This window comes from Perognathus longimembris, chromosome 13 (genome assembly GCF_023159225.1).
Source record: "Perognathus longimembris pacificus isolate PPM17 chromosome 13, ASM2315922v1, whole genome shotgun sequence".
Lineage (NCBI taxonomy): Eukaryota > Metazoa > Chordata > Mammalia > Rodentia > Heteromyidae > Perognathus > Perognathus longimembris.
The window spans coordinates 622,396-639,169 of NC_063173.1; the positions used below are offsets into that span (position 1 = coordinate 622,396).

The following is a 16,774-nucleotide window of genomic DNA, read 5'->3' on the forward strand; positions in this document are numbered from 1 at the left end:
TTAAAGCAGGAAGTAGAGTACTAGGCATGGGAAGGTGAAAGGCCCATAAGTCAGTCTGGGCTGCATGGTGAGACCCTGAGAAACAAAAAGAGAAGGGAGGGAAGGGAGGAAAGGGAGGAAAGGGAGGGAAAGGTAGGGAAAAAGGGAGGGAAAGAGGGAGGGAAAGGGAGGGAGAAAGGGAGGGAAAAAGGGAAGGAAAGAGGGAGGGAAAAAGGGAGGGAAAGGGAGCAAAGGGAGCAAAGGGAGCAAAGGGAGGGGGAGGGAGGGAAGGAGGGAGGACAGTAAGGGAAAGAGGGAGGGGAGGGGAAGAGTCTGTGCCAATAGCAGACATGTGAGAAAGACTCAACCTACCACTGCTGACTGAGTCTGAAAGAGGGGCTATGAGCTAAGGAACGCATGCAGTGCCCAAGGAATGGGAAGCTAGAAAAGACAAGGAAATGGATTTTCCTCCAAAGGCTCAGCCCTCCCAACACCTTGCTTTAGCCCCAGGGGGCCCACTTTGGATAAACTTGATTGGTGGTGTGTTTGTCCCCACACATGGGGTCACGGCCTGAGGAGCTCACATCTCTGCCTATCTGCATGGGAATGAGGAGTCCAACCCCCACTCCCTCCTCTGCTCTCACAGAAGGGGCCAGGGGAGGTGTCCTGAACCCCACAAAGTTTGAATCTGGGAACTGAAAGGCAGTGAAACCACTTGCCGTCCCTCCTGGGCAGCTGTGCTGAATACCCACTGGGCAGCCTCTGTGATACAGTGTAGTGACCCGGGAACCAGACAGAGCTCTGTCCTTCTCCACAGCCACTCATGGGCGCCCCCAGTAGTGGCCACAGAACAGACAGGAGTGTGACAGTGCCCAGTGCACACTCAGGAGTTGCTGGGTGTCACTGTTGTCATGGCTGTCCCCTGCCCGTGAGCCCACTGTGACCCGGCCGGTGGCCCCTGACCTCAAAGGTGAAGGGGTAGGCATGGTCACCCAGCTTCTTGATGAGGCGCTCCTGCAGCCGTGTCAGGGGCTTCTTGTCCTCAGGGGCCGGCGGGAAGGACTGCACGTTGGCCACAAACAGGTCCTTGCGAAAAGTCAGGCCCAGGACATCAAGGTCCTCCCGGCCGTAGCGGAAGGCACAGGTCAGCGTCACGTACACTGTGGGGAGCGCAGGCACTGAAGTGGGGCCCGGGAGGGCAGCACCCCCCGCCCTCCCCAAGCACTGGCAGTATCTGTGAAGGCCACGGTCCTGCCCGCTCTCTCCCTGAGGAGCACAGGCATGGTTCGGGGCAGGGCAGCCATGCTGTAGCCCCTGGGAGGTCGGGGCTACTCGCTAAGCAGTTCTGTCCTCCTGTAGGGGCATGTGGAGGGGCCCAGGGAACGATCTGGCAGAGCTGGAGATAGCAGCGCAGTACAAAGCTATGTCCAGAAAGCCGGGGGGCCTTGGCCCAGGCCCCTCCTCTGTAACATGAGACCCTAAACTCCTGCCCCACTGGCACCCGAGCCTTGATGGGCACGCATTACTGTTGAGAAGGTGCCGGGGTGGTGAAGGGGGGGCCCGCCAGCTCTCCTGAGTGGGGATGGGGAGGATGGGGGCTGGCTCCATCTGTGGACTTCACAGTGGGGATGGGCAAGACAAGGCTGGAAGATAAGCCAAGGTCCTGCCTGGGGGGTGGGGGGAGGCCCGTAGGCAGAGCACGCCCTGGCCTGCTGAGGGTGGGGACCACAGCCTACCTCTCCTCTCTTTGAGGTACTCAGGATCCACCAGGACCACACCATCTGGAGGAGACAGAAGAGTGAGGGGATCCCCCAACTTAGCCTTCCAAACCCAAGGCCCAGCACCCAGCCCCAGCCAAGAGCACCACAGAAGAAACGGGAGGGTCAGCAGCCCGGGTGGTGACACCTAGCCTCCAGTCTGACCTCCCCGAGCCCCACACTGGAGACCCGTGTCCCCTAAACCAGGTGTACTTTGGAACTCTAAGATTTGAATCATAGAGAGGCAAACTGGCAATATGCCCCCAGGGCCTTAAACTGGGCACAGCCCTCTGCAGGGCGTGTGCTGCTCTATCAAGGCGGCCAGTGCCTCTGGGGGGGAAGCACAGGTACAAGTATGTGCCAGGTAACAATGTATCAAAGGCCCACACCCACGCAGGGGATACATCCAATCATGTGCAACTGCAATCCTAGCCCCTGGGAGGCAGAGGCAGAAGGATCTCAAGTTCCAGGCCACCCTGAGACACACAGTGAGTTTCAGGCCAGTGTGGATTACATATGGAGACCTTATTTCGAAAATAAAACAAAACAGGCTGCAATAAAACATATTGCCTAATGACATCATTAGTTTTCTTAGTTTGCTGCAAGCATACCATGAGGTCCACACCACAAAACCACTGGTGCATTTCTCAGAACAGGTCCCTGTGGTGAAGTGACACGATTCTGGCCAAGAAGCCGAGGCCTAACCCAGCTCCATATATGGGTCTAGGTCACATGGGCCAACAAACAAACTCCACATCAAACTTAGAAACAGAATTAGGTTTTCAGAGACTTCTGAATCTGGAATCTGACCTACATGAGGACAAGTGGGCATGTACATAAAGTGCATCCCACATGTGCAGTGCTAGCCCAGAGGAGAGCCTAGAAGGGGCCTTGATGCCCCACACCAGGACTGCTCTGGGTATAGAGCTCAGAGCTGGGCAAAGATGTCCTCTGCCCAATAACCCAGGAGGCCAGGAATACCACCAGCTCAGAGGTCACGCTCTTCCTAGGCATCCCCAGCTCATCTCTGCCCAAATACTCCCTCTCTCCTCCCGGGGGGGCGGGGAGGACCCAGGCCCACCATCCTAGACAGACTCAGGAACAGCAGGTCAGGGGTGTGCCCATCCCCTCCCTGGGGCCTGCTCACACATCTGATGGACATGTTCTGGAGGCCGGTAGGAGAAAGCCAGGTCTGATGGAACAAGTCCATACTAGCCAGGCCAGGGGACCAGGACTGATGGGGGGACAAGAACAGGAACCTCAGCTAGAGGGCAGTGTCATGGTGGACAGAGTACGTCTCACTGTGTGTCATGTGATCAACCCTAGACAGAGCCCCCGAGCCTTCTGGGTGGTCGGGCCCAGCAGGGGGCCTGTCATGGAGCAGGTGCCCATGTGTGTGCAAGGGAAACTGGTCCCCTCTGTCCCCCACCCTTTGCCTCAGCCTCTGCTGCTTTTCTGAGTAGACAGATGTGTTCAGTCCTGGCATCAGAACCCACTGGAAACTTCAGCCTAAAGCTGACCACAGGCGAATACCAGAATATGGGCTCACTTCCTCTGAGAAGCCACTTCAGAAAGAAGTAAATTGGCAGAGGGGGACTCAACTTCTGAAGTCACCAAATACTGCCCCCAGAGGGCTGGAGAGGAAAAGATCACAAAGAGAGGGGCCGAGCTGGAAGCCAGCCTCCCTGTAGCTTCCTGGCCCCCCAAGTCTCTGCCCAGTGTTGCAGATGTAAAACCTCTGGTGCTGTCCCCTCAGCTCTGAAACCACACAGGACACTTCTGTCTGCTGACCCTTGCGCAGCCCCCAGGGATAGGACGGGAGGGGCCACTTTCTCTGGAAGCAAGATCACATTCCAGAGTCTTCATCTGAACTGGGCGGCAGGCAGTTTCCAGCTGACATCCTCCAACCCGCCATCTCCTTAGGGTTATCTTAGTTTATCCATGTCTTTGGCCTCACTGCACCCACTTGTAAACTGGGGGCATTCGGAGCCTCTCCACTGAAACAGCTATGAGAAGAGAATGGGCTCCTTGTCTTCTGGCAAGAAGGGTGGTTCTGAGGCCGGGGAGATTCTCCCCCAGAGATCATTTGGCAGTCTGCTACCACAGGGCGAGGCACTGCAGACATCTGATGGGCTGAGGCTAAGGATGCTGCGTACATCCCACACCAGAGGACAAACCCCACCAACAGAGAACTATCCCAACTCACTCCAGCAATGAACAGAGTGGGGAGTCCTGAGCCGGATCAAGACCACACCCCAACCTCTGGCAGGGTCCCCACGAAGATGAGGCCCATCTCACAAGCCCCTCCATTTCCACCTTTGGGCCTCAGGAGGCAGCAGAGGAAAGGACTTGAGTCAAGCCCCTCTGCCTAGAGTAAGTGATCCAGCCTCTCTGTTCCTCACTCTCCTATCCAAAAACAAGTCCAGGGATAATCGTCGTGGCTGTCTTACCCACTAGTAAGCCTTTTTAAATTTCTTTTGATGCTGCGGTCTGAGCTTGGCACTTGCTAGGCAGGTGTTCTACCACTTGAGCCATGCCTCCGCTTTTTATTTATTTTGCAGTACTAGGGATTGAATTCAGGGCCTAGTTCTATCACTTGAGACACACAGACACACACCCTAGTACTTTTGCTTGCAGTTAGTTTTACAGATAGAAGGATCATGGTATAAGGCTGACCCTACCTCCACCTTCTGCTTCCAGCTGAGATTACAGGTGGGCACTACCAAGCCTGGACCATAGTAAGCAAGCCTATATCTTGTATCACCATTAGCACATCCTCTCTCTCATCCCAATCATGTCAGCAGTTTCGGAGGGGTCAGGTTCGATGAGGAAGAAGCTACCCAGAAGACAGTTTCCGCGTGGGGCGGGAGGCCACGCTGGCCTGGGCTCAAGGCCCTCTGGAGAGCAGCACTCTTCCAGGAGGCCTGAGCCAGTGCCCTGGGCCCCACTGGCCCTCCAGCACTCACCCACAGGGTCCACCAGGTCGATGTGGTCCACGAAGTCCCGCTTTCCCAGGTACACTGTGAGCTGGGGAGGAGAGGCACAGGGGATGTTAGCAGCGATGGGCCAGAGGGCACTGGGGCTCAGCCTGAGAGGAAAGCCTGCCCAGAGCTGCCTCTGAAAACTCTAGACCCATACCAACCCCAACAGTTATAACAAGGCTTTGGAAAGCCACCCAAAACCCTACGAAGGAGTTGCTGCTGTTCCCATTTTACAGATGCGGACTCTGGGGCCTGGGGGAGCATTTACATCAAGCACCAAGGGGCAAGAGAGATCCCTGAGCAGGAGGGCTCAGCCTCAGCACTGGCACATAGGTGCAGGTGCTGGCTCCGAGCTCTTCAGCAGCTCCTCCAGGAAAAGTGGCAGGTGGCCTCTTGTGAGGACTTGCTTTATGGAGCACTGAAGAGCCGCTTCCCTGCTCTGGAACGAGACTGCAGGTATTCCAGAGGCTCAATGATGCGCCCAGAGCATCACCCTAGATGCTCAGTACTCCTCCCCAATCCCTCAATCCTGGCAATTCTAGCTCTGCCCTATTTCTCCAACTCCTCCCTTTCCATCCCCTCGCCTGGAGGACCATGTCAGCCCCTTGATGCTCAGTGGTGACAGTGGAAACCTCCTTCTGAGCTGTTCCCTCCTCAGTCACACTGCTGGTCCTAAAATGCAAATCTAATCACATTCCAGTTTTAAAACCCTTTAACAGCTCCTCATCTGTGCCTGGAGGATAAGGATGATAAGTGAGTTGCATTCTAAGCAGAAAGTGAGATTGATTAGTCAGGTCTGTGTGACGCCCTGGATTGAGAAGGAATCTAAGCAGGAAAGGGTGGAGGTGATTAGTGATGTCTGCTGCGAGCACTAGAAGGGAACTGCGGAAGCACAGTGGGTTCTAATCACATAACCAGGCCATGTGAACTCCTACACCTGGGCGCAGGAGTGCTGTAACCCAGCCCTGCAGCTGTCCCAGTCCTCACTCCCTCCTTCTGTTCCCTCTTGGCACTCAGGCTCTAATGCCTCCAGCCCCCTCAATTTTTACATTCCTGCCTAGAAGGCTCATTTCACCTTCCCTTGCCTGGAAATGACTCCCTCCTAGAAGAAGCCATGCCTGATTCTACCTGATCAGGCATGCCTGAACCCACGTGTGTTCTGAGGTCCCCAAGCCTGCCTGTTATCTCACGCTTGGTCCTTTACATGGGAGGGACTGATCTATGCCAGTCCTGGTATCTGGCTGTGAGCACTGAGTCTGACTCCTGACTCATCTCAATATACCCAGACCCAGCACAGAATGATGTCAGTAATAGCTATTTGCTGAACTGACAGCAAAACAGGATGGAGCCTAAGGCCTGTGGTGAGAGGAAAGGGCCTGGGCTCTGGCAGCCTCTCTGGATAATGAGGCGACGCCAGGGCCTCTCACGCAGGAAAATTACTTCCTCTGTGGCCTTTTGCTGATCAGCCTGAACTCTCTCACAGTCACACTGAAGTCTCTTGACAACAGACCATCAGTCCCTAGCCAGAGCTGGGGCTCCCTGACGTCCGGACAGAATTTTCAGAGGGACCCCCCCCTACCCACACACACCCTAGTTTGGATGGAAGCTCCTGAGGACAGAGCTGTGTGACCCTCGACAGGAAATGGCAACTGCTCCTCCATGGAGAGCTGTCTGTGCCTTTCTCCCGAGATGCCCCCACTGCTGCCTCTGTTGCCCCACAAGGGGGCTGAGTGCCGCCTCCCACACTCACCTTTCCATTGGGGCTTGCTTTCTTGAACACACTGTGGAGACAAAAAGAGGCAAGACCAGGGTTAGCGCATTCTGCCCAGGGAGGCTGCTACGGGCCGCCCGGAGGCCCAATCCCAGACACAGGCCTGGGAAGATGTGCAGAGCAGAATGGGGCCCAGCAGAGCCGCCTCTTACCTTACCCACAGATACCTCCGCGGGGTCGCCATCCTCGCTGTTAACCCTCCCAAGATGCACACAGCCCCCCGCAGCCTGCTCTGCCCGTGGAAGGCCTAAGGAGTCAGCAAGTCTCACTTGAGGAACAGCCTCAACGGCCCTTGAGGCCTCTGTGATGTGGTCTCACCTTCTCCTGGTATCACCTCGCCCACCCCTGCCACCCTCAGCCACTTCTCTCCAGCCTTGCTGCTGTTTGTCCCCACCCCCCCCCCCCCAGAGTAACTGATCTCTGCCTTTCTCCAGCAGCCCCAATCCTCACTACCCACAGGAATTCTTCCCCATTGCCTTATATGAGGCTTCAGCCACGCCCACCCGGCCCCAGCCCTACCCTGCCCCAGGCTTTGCTTGTGTGCGTGTTGTGCTGGGTACCGGGGTTTGAATTCGGGGCCTTGTGCTCTGATATGGCTTTTTCACTCAAGGCTGGCATTCTACCACTTGAGCCACATCTCCACTTTCAGGTTTCTGCTGGTTAAGTGGAGAGGAGTGTCACAAAACTTCCTGCCCAGGCTGGCGTTAAACCACAATCGTTCTATCTCAGCCGCCTGAGTAGGTAGGATTCCAGGTGTGAGCCACCAACGTCCAGCATGCTTTGCTTGTTTATCTCAAGCCTGGCCAGTCCCCTCTCTCTAGCATGCCTGCTCCTCCAGAACGAGATGGGGTCTCTTCATCCACAACCCTCATAATGGCAAACCTGTTGTTCAACAGACGTTAGGAATGGCAGGTGGCAGGCATTCAATAATTATCAGGTGAACAAATGAATGGGTGAATGAAGGAATCAACTGAGAAGGGAGGGTGCATTCCTGTGTCACAGCAGAGCCCCTGCCTGCCACTGTTCCTCCCGCCCTGTCCCAAGCTGCATCTGTTCCCTATTCACCAACATCCAACCCAGAATTTCTCACAATAACTGTTGGAGGGAAGAGAAGAAAAGTGAAAGCAACCTAAAAGGGGTGGGAGGTACTGAAAGAGGGAAGGAGGGAAAGAGAGGAGAAAAGGGAATAGGCACAGGTGTAAAGGATGGAACAAGAGGCATCATTAAGAGGAGGAAGTCACAAGCAGAGCACGATGGAACACAGGAAGGAATGAGTGCCCCTCAAATCCTTCTCCAGCAGCAGGAGGCGTGGACACATCCAGGTAGGACTACCGCATCCTGAGCCATCCGTGGGGTGGTGGCTCTGCGTATGCCTCCACCACCCTGGCTCTGCTCCCCACCTCCACTTCTGGGGACCACAGATGGGTCTGAGCCTTGCTTGCAAAGATGAGCTTGGCAGGGCCTTTTGCCTCCTCCCTAGGGGCCCCTGGTTCTTCTCATCAATATTTATCACTGTGTGGAGTGTGAAGATGCCACAGTCAGCTGGGGTGTGATAATTGCTAAAGTGAGAACAAACACAGATCACACTGTCTGAACCAGCAGCCCTTTCCAGCTGGGCCCAGGTCTGTGGAAGAGACGGGAGAAGGGGCACCAGGGACCCCGAAACATCCAAGCTCCCGTCTACTTCCAGCCCACTGGAGCTTAGGGTATGAGGGAAACAGAGGCCCAGGTGCCTGAGAGCCCAAAGAAGTGAGTCGGGGAAAGCCACTCAAGTGGCTCCTAGGAGGGTCAGGAGGTGCCCTGGGGCACCCGTGCCAGGCTAGGAAGAATACTGAAGCAGAGAGCGGAGTGGGGAGGAAGAAGAGTGTGAGCATCTGTTGAGTTTAGTAAATTGTTTCTCCTAGCAGCACTGCAGAATGGATATGATAATTACTCTTTTATAGTTAGTTAACTGGGGGCTCAGAGAGATGCAGTAATTTGCCCACGAACGCACAACCTGCCAGGGGCTAGGTCAGGGTGCTGACCTAGTTCTATCTATCTGCCTCCAGAGGCGGGCGCTTTTTATCTAACCCTGCTGCTTTCCTAAAGCAGGTGTTTTCAATCAACATCAAATGTAACAGTAACGAGGGGAAATGAGGAGAGGGGAAGAGGAAGACATCAGAGGGTGAGGAGGGGCAGGAAACACAGCTGGGGTGGCAGTGGGGGAATGTCCCGCCTTTAACCTCATCAGCACCGGGACCACCACTTCCAGGAAGCGGGGACGCGGCGGCTGCATTCGCCTGGCACCTCTCAAGTGTCTTTCCCCGAACACGGGTAGTCTTGACAAGAACCCCATTGCAGAGAAGTGGACACTGAGGCTCGGAGAGCAACCTGTGGTCTGTCCCCGGAGCCCACGGCGAGTCACAAGGCCCTCCCTGAAACTCCACCAGCTTCCCACTCGCAACAGTAGCATCAGAAAACAGGAGGCCTCCGTGGAGGGGGCCCAGATGTGCCCCCTGGCCCAAGCTGGCGGCTCCCACGCCCTTCCCGGGCGGGGGCCGGTTCGGCTCGGCCTCGGGCCCTGCCTACGCCCCACACCCCGGTTCCCGAGCGAGGCTTCCCGGGGAGGGGAGGCTCAAGGCCGCGGGAGGGTACTAGAAGGCAGAAATCTCACGGGAAGGACGCGCCGGCCGGGCGGGCGGAGGCCGAAGGCGGGGGCCGGGCAGCCATCGGGCCCTCAGGCCGGGGCTCCCTCCGGCCGCCGCTCCTCCTGGGGCTGCGCGCGCTCCCGGCGGCGGGGCGGTCTGTGCGGCGGCTCCATTGTCTCGGGGGACGGGCTCTCCCGGCTCACGCGCGGCTCGCTGCGGGCTCCGCGGCGCCTCGGCCCCCGGGCGGGCGGGCGGGCGGGCGGGCGGCTCGCGCCCCGGCGCCTCCCTCCCTCCCGGGCGGGCGCGCGGCTCGCGCCCCGGCCCCGTTCCGGCCCGGCCCCTCGCGCCGCTTCCCGCCGCTAGCCCGCGGAATGGCCCACTTCCGAACTCCCAGGGGAGGAGTCTGGTTGGCCGGCCGGGGCCACGTGCCCCCCCGCGGGCCCAATCAGCGACGGCCAGGGCGCGTCACGTGCCCCACGAGGCCCGGGCCGAGCCGGGTCTGGAGGGTACTTCTTTCTAACCCCGTGGGTTGACATTGAAATCAACTTGTTGTTTTGGTTTTTAATGGACTGGAATAGAGTGGAATGGAAAATGCAAGCCATGCACTTCAGGTGGCCAGAGTAGAACAGATAGGGCTACGTTCGCCAGTGTTCGGCTTCTCTGGACCTACGGTGTGAGCATTTCCCCTGCCCAGATCCACCATACCTAATGAGCCACTGAGACCTACCGACTTCCCCTTTAGCCCCAGGGAGGCTGCCCCCTGGATGAGGTGCGGACGCCCTGGTGCTCCCTCTCCCCTAGCAGGTATGGCCCCACTAATAAACCTCCTTAGGAACCTTCTCCTCCTGTCTGCGACCATCTCCGCCCGGTCCCCTGGGATGGCTGGGACAGATCCCTTCCTATGGGAGTATCAAACTCCTGCAGACCCGTCGAGTTAGACATGCCACATGTCACTGTGGGACAGGCACTTTTAAGTGCGGCTACTTGGTTCCCATCCCGTGTGTGCGGGGGGGGGGGGGGGGTGTTAAACTCAGGGCCTGGACTCTGTCCATTAGCTTTTTTGCTCAAGGTTGGCACTCAACCCACTTGAGCTACAGGCTCCACTTCTGGCTTTTTGGCAGTAATTGGAGATGAGAGCTTCATGGATTTTCCCGCCTGGGCTGGCTTCAAACTGTGATCCTCCGATCTCAGCCTCCTGAGTAACATCATAGGTGTGAGCCACTGGCGCCCAGCTTGTGTTTTTCTACAACTGCTAGAAGAAATTACCACAAGCTTTGCAATATAAAACAACATACATTGCCTGTAGCTCAGAAGTTCAAAATGGGCCTCACTGGGTTAAAGTCAAGGTGTCAATAGGTCTCTGTTCCTCTCTGCAAAGCCTAATGGTCTCAGCCTGACCCTCCCCAGCCTTCAGAGGCAGTCCCGGTTCCTTGTCTCAAGGCCCTCATTCTTCCTCTACCTTCACACTGTAGCACTCTGAACACTTCTGCCTCTCTCTCTGACTTGTAAAGACCCTTGGGATTTCACTGGGCCCTTCTGAACAATCCAAAACAATCCATCTATTTTTAAAATCAGCTGATTAGCAACCTTAATTTGATCAGCAACCATCATCACCGCTAGCCACACACTATATCCCTGGGCTCCAAGAATTAGGAAATGTGTCTATTTGAGCAAAGTATTCTTTTGCCTAGCACACTTTATCTCGACACTGACACTAGCAGTGACTGGGATGGCAACGGCACCATTAACCTGAATCCAAAAGCTTCCCTGTGGCATGCTAAATATGTAGCATAAGGGATTGCACAGCTGAGCCACTAGATTTCTGGGGTGGTTTGTAACTAGGAGAGTGGGCCAGCTCTCCTAGCTGATACAAAAAAATGAGTCATTTGGTGCAACTTTTATTCAGATTAATTGGTGTGTGTGCACGCGCGTGTGTTACAGTGTAAAATGCACTGCAGGTTGCAAATGCTAAAACGTTTAAAATACAATTCTTCTAAGAAAAAAAATGCCTTAACCAAACATGCTGTGGTGTCTGTGTAGCCTGCGAAGCTTTCTGGTTGCATTCCAGTAGGGTGGAGGTGCCAGAAGGTTGGCAGGCCAACGCTCTACTAACCAGAGCCTAAGTTTCTCCATGAGTCCCATTCCCCTCCTGTATCGTGAGTATCTCTTTGTCAACGCTGACACTCATAGTCTTCGGCTGTTCTGAGTCCTCAGACCTCCCAGAGTCTCTACATACTGGCCAAGGACAGGGCTGCAGCACAGTGAGCCCTGATGAAACACAAAACGGATTCACCAACAAACACTAGGGGTTTTGTATGGTTTTGCTTTTCAGTATTCAAGTTTGAACTCAAGGCCTCAGGCTTGCTAGGCTACCACTAGAGACATGCCCCAGCTCTGCTTTTTTTGCTGGTTATTTTGGAGATAGAATCTCACAGACTTTATCGCCCAAGGTTATTTTCAAACTACAATCCTCCAGACCTCAGCCTCCTGAGTAGTTAGGATTACAGGCATGAGTCACCAAACACCAGCTTTGAGCAGTTTTCAATTACGGTTGGTACAGCTAAATGATAGAATATTATTCAGCGCTAAAATTATGCTATAGCTTTCATAAGACAGAAAATACTATGATCAAATACAAAGACTGAAATCAAAACAGTACAAGTGGCATAAACACAACTTTATATTCCATTAAAACCCAAAAGAATAAATAAGAAAAACCCAATGTTAAGATGACAATCCTTGGGCTGGGAATGTGGCCTAGTGGTAGTGCTTGCCTAGCATGCATGGAGCCCTGAGTTCCACTCCTTAGTACCACATAAACAGAAAAAACCAGAAGTGGTGCTGTGGCTCAAGTGGCAGAGTGCTAGCCTTGAGCAAAAGCTCAGGGAGAGAGTTCAGGCCCTGAGTCCAAGGCCCAGGACTGGCAAAAAAAAAAAAAAAAAAAAAAGACAATACTCCTCCAAAGTTAATTTACAGATTCAGTGCAATCTTTATCAGAATCTCAGCTAGGGGCTGGGGATATGGCCTAGTGGCAAGAGTGCTCACCTCGTATACATGAAGCCCTGGGTTCGATTCCCCAGCACCACATATACAGAAAACGGCCAGAAGTGGTGCTGTGGCTCAAATGGCAGAGTGCTAGCCTTGAGCAAAAAGAAGCCAGGGACAGTGCTCAGGCCCTGAGTCCAAGGCCCAGGACTGGCCAAAAAAAAGAATCTCAGCTAGGTGGGTTTTTTGTTTGTTCTCAGAAATTGATAATTGATCCTAAAAATCACAAGGGACCACAATTGCCAAAACAAAGTTAAACAGAGCAAAGATGCAGGAGTCACACTTTCTGCAAGCCAGTGATCAACAGAGTGTGTGTGGTATGCATATAGACTTAGAGTCAACTCAAAGTCCAGAAATAAATGTATATTTAAAACCACTGATTCTGTACGGGGGAGGCAGGAAGGGAGCATTGCAGGTACTTAGGCTTGAGCTCAGGGCCTCACACCCTTAAATATTTTTTTCTGGAAGCTTGTGCTCTACTACTTGAGCTACGCCTCAATTTCCAGCTTTTTGCTAGTTTATTAAAGATAGGAGTATCTTGGATTTGTCTTCCCAGGCTTGTTTTGAATCTCAATCCTCTGATCCCAGACTCCTTAGCAGCTAAGATTACAGGTGTGAGCCACCAGTGCTTGGCTACAGCCATTGACTTTTGACAAGCCATGCCAAATCAATGGGGGGAAGAATAGTCTTTTCAAAAAGAGACAAAGGAATAACCAGATACCCACATGCAAAAGAATGAGGTGAGACCCTCTCCTTCATACCATAGACAACAATTGGCCAAAAAAAAAAAAAAAAAAAAAAGACCAGAGACCTAAATACAAAAGCTACAACTATAAGACTTTTGGAAGAAAATGTACATCTAAATCTTCATGCTCTTAGATTAGGCAACTGGGTATGGATCAAAATCATAAGCAACTAAACAAAGAATAGATAAAATTAAAAGCATCTGTTCTTTCACTATCAAGAAAGTGAACAGACAACCTATAGAATGGGAAAAAATACTTTAAAATCATGAATCTGATAAGAGTCTAGTATCCAAGATAAGTAAAGAACTATTACAACTCAAAAACAAACAAGCAAAGAATCTAATTAAAAGTGGGCAAGTAGCCAGGTACCAGTGGTTCATGCCTGTAATTCTAGCTACTCAGGAGGCTGAGATCTGAGGACTGCAGTTAGAAGCCAGCCCACGCAGGAAAAATCTATGGGACTCTTATCTCAAATAAACTACTCAAAAAGCCAGGATCAATGGCTGAAGTGGTAGAATGCTAGCCCTAAACAAAAGAGAAAAAAAAAGTTCAAAGACAGCGCCCAGGCACTGAGTTCAAGTCCCTTGACCAACACACACAAACACACACACACACACACACACACACACGCACGTGCACACAAGCTGGGTGCCTATAATTCAAGCTATTCAAAAGACTGAGACCTGGAAGGTCACAGTTTGAAGCCAGCCTGGGTAGAAAAGTCTGTGAGACCCCCATCTCCAGTTAACCAGAAAAAAAAAACAACCCTCAGCTGGAGGAGTGCTCAGCATAAGCAAGAGCATGAGGCAGAGTTCAAGCCCCAGTTCAGCCCCTGGGCTGGACTCTCCTATCTGACTGTGCCTCTAGCCCTGCTATTAGCGAGCTATTTTGAAGATGGGAGGTGTGAACTTTTCTGCCCAGGATAGCCTCAACCCCACATCCTCCAGACCTCAGCCTTCCAAGTTGACAGGCATGATCCACAGGTGCCCAGCTACAAAGAAGAGAATCGATCCTGATGGAAACACAGAACTCAGGGTCTGGGCATTCTCCATTGGCTTTTTCTCTCAAAGCTGGTGCTCTACTACTTGAACCACACCTCAACCTCCAGCTTTTTGCTGGTTCACTGGAGATAAAAAGACTCAAGGACTTTCCTGCCCAGGTTGGCTCCTAACCCTGATCCTCAGATCTCAGCTTCCTGAGTGGCTAGGATCCCCAGCTAGAACGAATGCATTCTGGACATAAGTATTCTCAGCTCCCTGACTCCCTCTACCACAGCCCTACAGCCGTCCTGCCTCCACTGGGAGGGTGGGGAACACACAAGGGGCCTTCCGCTCCCAGACACAGGCGCCCTACATTCTGACCCACTTTGCTGGGTGTGAGAACCGCCTTTGGGGAGCAGGGAGGCGAGAAGAGCAGGTGGCAGCGGTGCAAAGAGGCTCTGAGGGCCTGTCTCGCCCTCTCCCTGGCAGCGAAGCTATTTGTGTATGGCTCGCCTGCTCTGCCGGGTGGCACAGCCCCAGGGGCGCCACTGCCCGCCGGCTGGCTCTCACCCAGCCCGCCTCTCAGCCCATCTCACAGGTCTCTTAGCTCCCCAGGACCACCTGCTTCAGTTCCCAGATGGAGAAACAAAGTGCGGGGGGGGGGGGGGGGGCGGGGGCAGTGTTTCATTCACAGGCTGAGATGTGTCTGAGAACCAGGCTGGGAGGGGGCACCCTGGCTTCTGCCAACCCCATCTTCTGTCCTGTGCCTGCTCACAATCCCACCAGGGCTCCCTCAGGCTTAGCTCAGCTGGGTGGGTCTGGCCAAATCAGGCTCCTGGGCTCTGAACACCCCCACCACACCCCACAGGCTTCTAAGCACACAAGCCTGCTGCTGGTGAATGTGGATTCACTCTGTTTTCCAAGCCAGGATCCATATTTGTGAGGATTTTCAGAAGGTTCAGAGTGAGGAAAGGGGAGCCATCAGGTGGCATGAACAGAGGAGAGAGTTTCTTGAAGATGCATGGCCCACTTTCTGCAAACCTGTGAAACCAGACATATGAAAATAAAATGCTAGGAAAAACGTCACCAATCAGGCTGGCAGCTGGACCCCAGAGAGCCCACAGACAGCCCTAGATGCCTAACCAGGCTTTCGGGGGATCAAGAGGCCAGAAGGGAAGGAAAGAGCCCAGAAGCCACAAGGAGACCCCATCTGGGCCAGTTTCCATTCTCTTTTGTCTAGAGGATAAGATCCCATCCGACCCATCGGATGGGGATAATATACGGTCTTGGTACCTCATGAGACCCTGGGTTCCACCTCCAGACCCACAGGAAAAAAAAAAAAAAACTGGGGTGTGGTGACACACTGTAATCCCAGATACTCAGGGGGCAGAGATAGGAGAATCTCAAATTTGAGGCCAACCTTAGAGAAAGTTCATGAGACCTATTTCAACAAAAGGGTGGGGAAGTTGCTTAAATAGTCGCACACTTGCCTTGCATGTGCAAGGCCTTGAGTTCCACACTAAAAATATATATTATTATAGCTAAAAATAGGTGGATGACAGATAGATAAATAGATAGGTAGACAGATAGATGGGTCGGTAGATAGATAGGTAGGTAGATGGATAGGTAGATGGATAGAGATACCCAGATTCCCTACTGGTACCCAGGGAAGCAATAAAGGAGCTAGCATTGCCCACCCCATACTCAGGCAAGAAGGCCTGGGAATGGTACCAAGAGGTCATGTGACAGAGGTGACACTATGGCTCAAAATGGTAGAACACTAGCCTTGAGCAAAAATGCCCAGGGACAGTGCCCAAGCCCCAAGTTCAAGCCCCACAACTGACAAAAAAAAGATGTCCGGTCACACCCTCCACATTCCGGAAATGCCTAGTCATGCCCTGCCCTTCCTTCAACCTGCACTGCCATCCTCTCCATCATTTCTTCCAACTGTAATTCCTCCTGTCACCTCCCCTCCCTCTCAGCCCTCTCGACTTAAAACCAAAGCACTCCTCACCCTACTCCTCTAGCTTCCATTGAGGCTTTGCTTCTCCCTCCCTTCCATCCACCTTTCTTTTTTTTAATTTTTATTTATTTTTTTCCAAATTTTTATTATCAAACTGATGTACAGAGAGGTTACAGTTTCATACGTTAGGCATTGGATACATTTCTTGTACTGTTTGTTACCTTGTCCCTCATACCCCCCTCCCTCCTCCCCCTTTCCCTTCCCCGCCCCCGAGGTGTTCAGTTCACTTACACCAAACAGTTTTGCAAGTATTGCTTTTGTAGTTGTTTGTCTTTTTTTTTACCCTGTGTCTCTCAAATTTGGTATTCCCTATCAATTTCCTACTTCCAATACCAGTATACACGGTTTCCAATATACTCAGATAAGATTACAGAGACAATGTAGGTACAACCACAGGAAGGTGATACAAGAACATCATCAATAATAGAAGCTACAGATACATATGGGACGTTGAAAGTAGTTACAACTGTGATATAACAATTGTTTCCATAACATGGAGTTCATTTCACTTAGCATCATCTTATGTGTTTCTAAGGGTATAGCTATTGGGCCTTGTGATGCTCTGCTATGACTTGCCTAAACCTGTACTAATTATTCCCAATAAGGGAGACCATAGAGTCCATGTTTTTTTGGGTCTGGCTCACTTCACTTGGTATAATTTTTTCCAAGTCCTTCCATTTCCTTACAAATGGGACAATGTCATTCTTTCTGATAGAGGCATAAAATTCCATTGTGTATATGTACCACATTTTCCTGATCCATTCATCTACTGAGGGGCATCTGGGTTGGTTCCAGATTCTCGCTATGACAAATTGTGCTGCAATGAACATTGTTGTGCCCATCCGCCTTTCTGATTTCTCTCCTT

The 16,774-nt window shown here is 52.8% G+C and overlaps 1 protein-coding gene across 5 annotated transcripts in view; it reads right to left on the reverse strand.

Moving 5' to 3' along the window:
• Positions 1-16,774, reverse strand: part of Arrb1 (arrestin beta 1) — a 70,221-nt gene that overhangs the window by 14,984 nt on the left and 38,463 nt on the right. For all 5 annotated transcript variants that reach the window (XM_048361075.1, XM_048361074.1, XM_048361076.1 and 2 more), the window contains exons 2-5: positions 6,468-6,498; positions 4,703-4,763; positions 1,716-1,760; positions 943-1,139 (exon numbers count right to left, since the gene is read on the reverse strand). In XM_048361075.1, the coding sequence (XP_048217032.1) occupies positions 943-1,139; positions 1,716-1,760; positions 4,703-4,763; positions 6,468-6,498 (334 nt within the window). The remainder of the gene's footprint in view (positions 1-942; positions 1,140-1,715; positions 1,761-4,702; positions 4,764-6,467; positions 6,499-16,774) is intronic.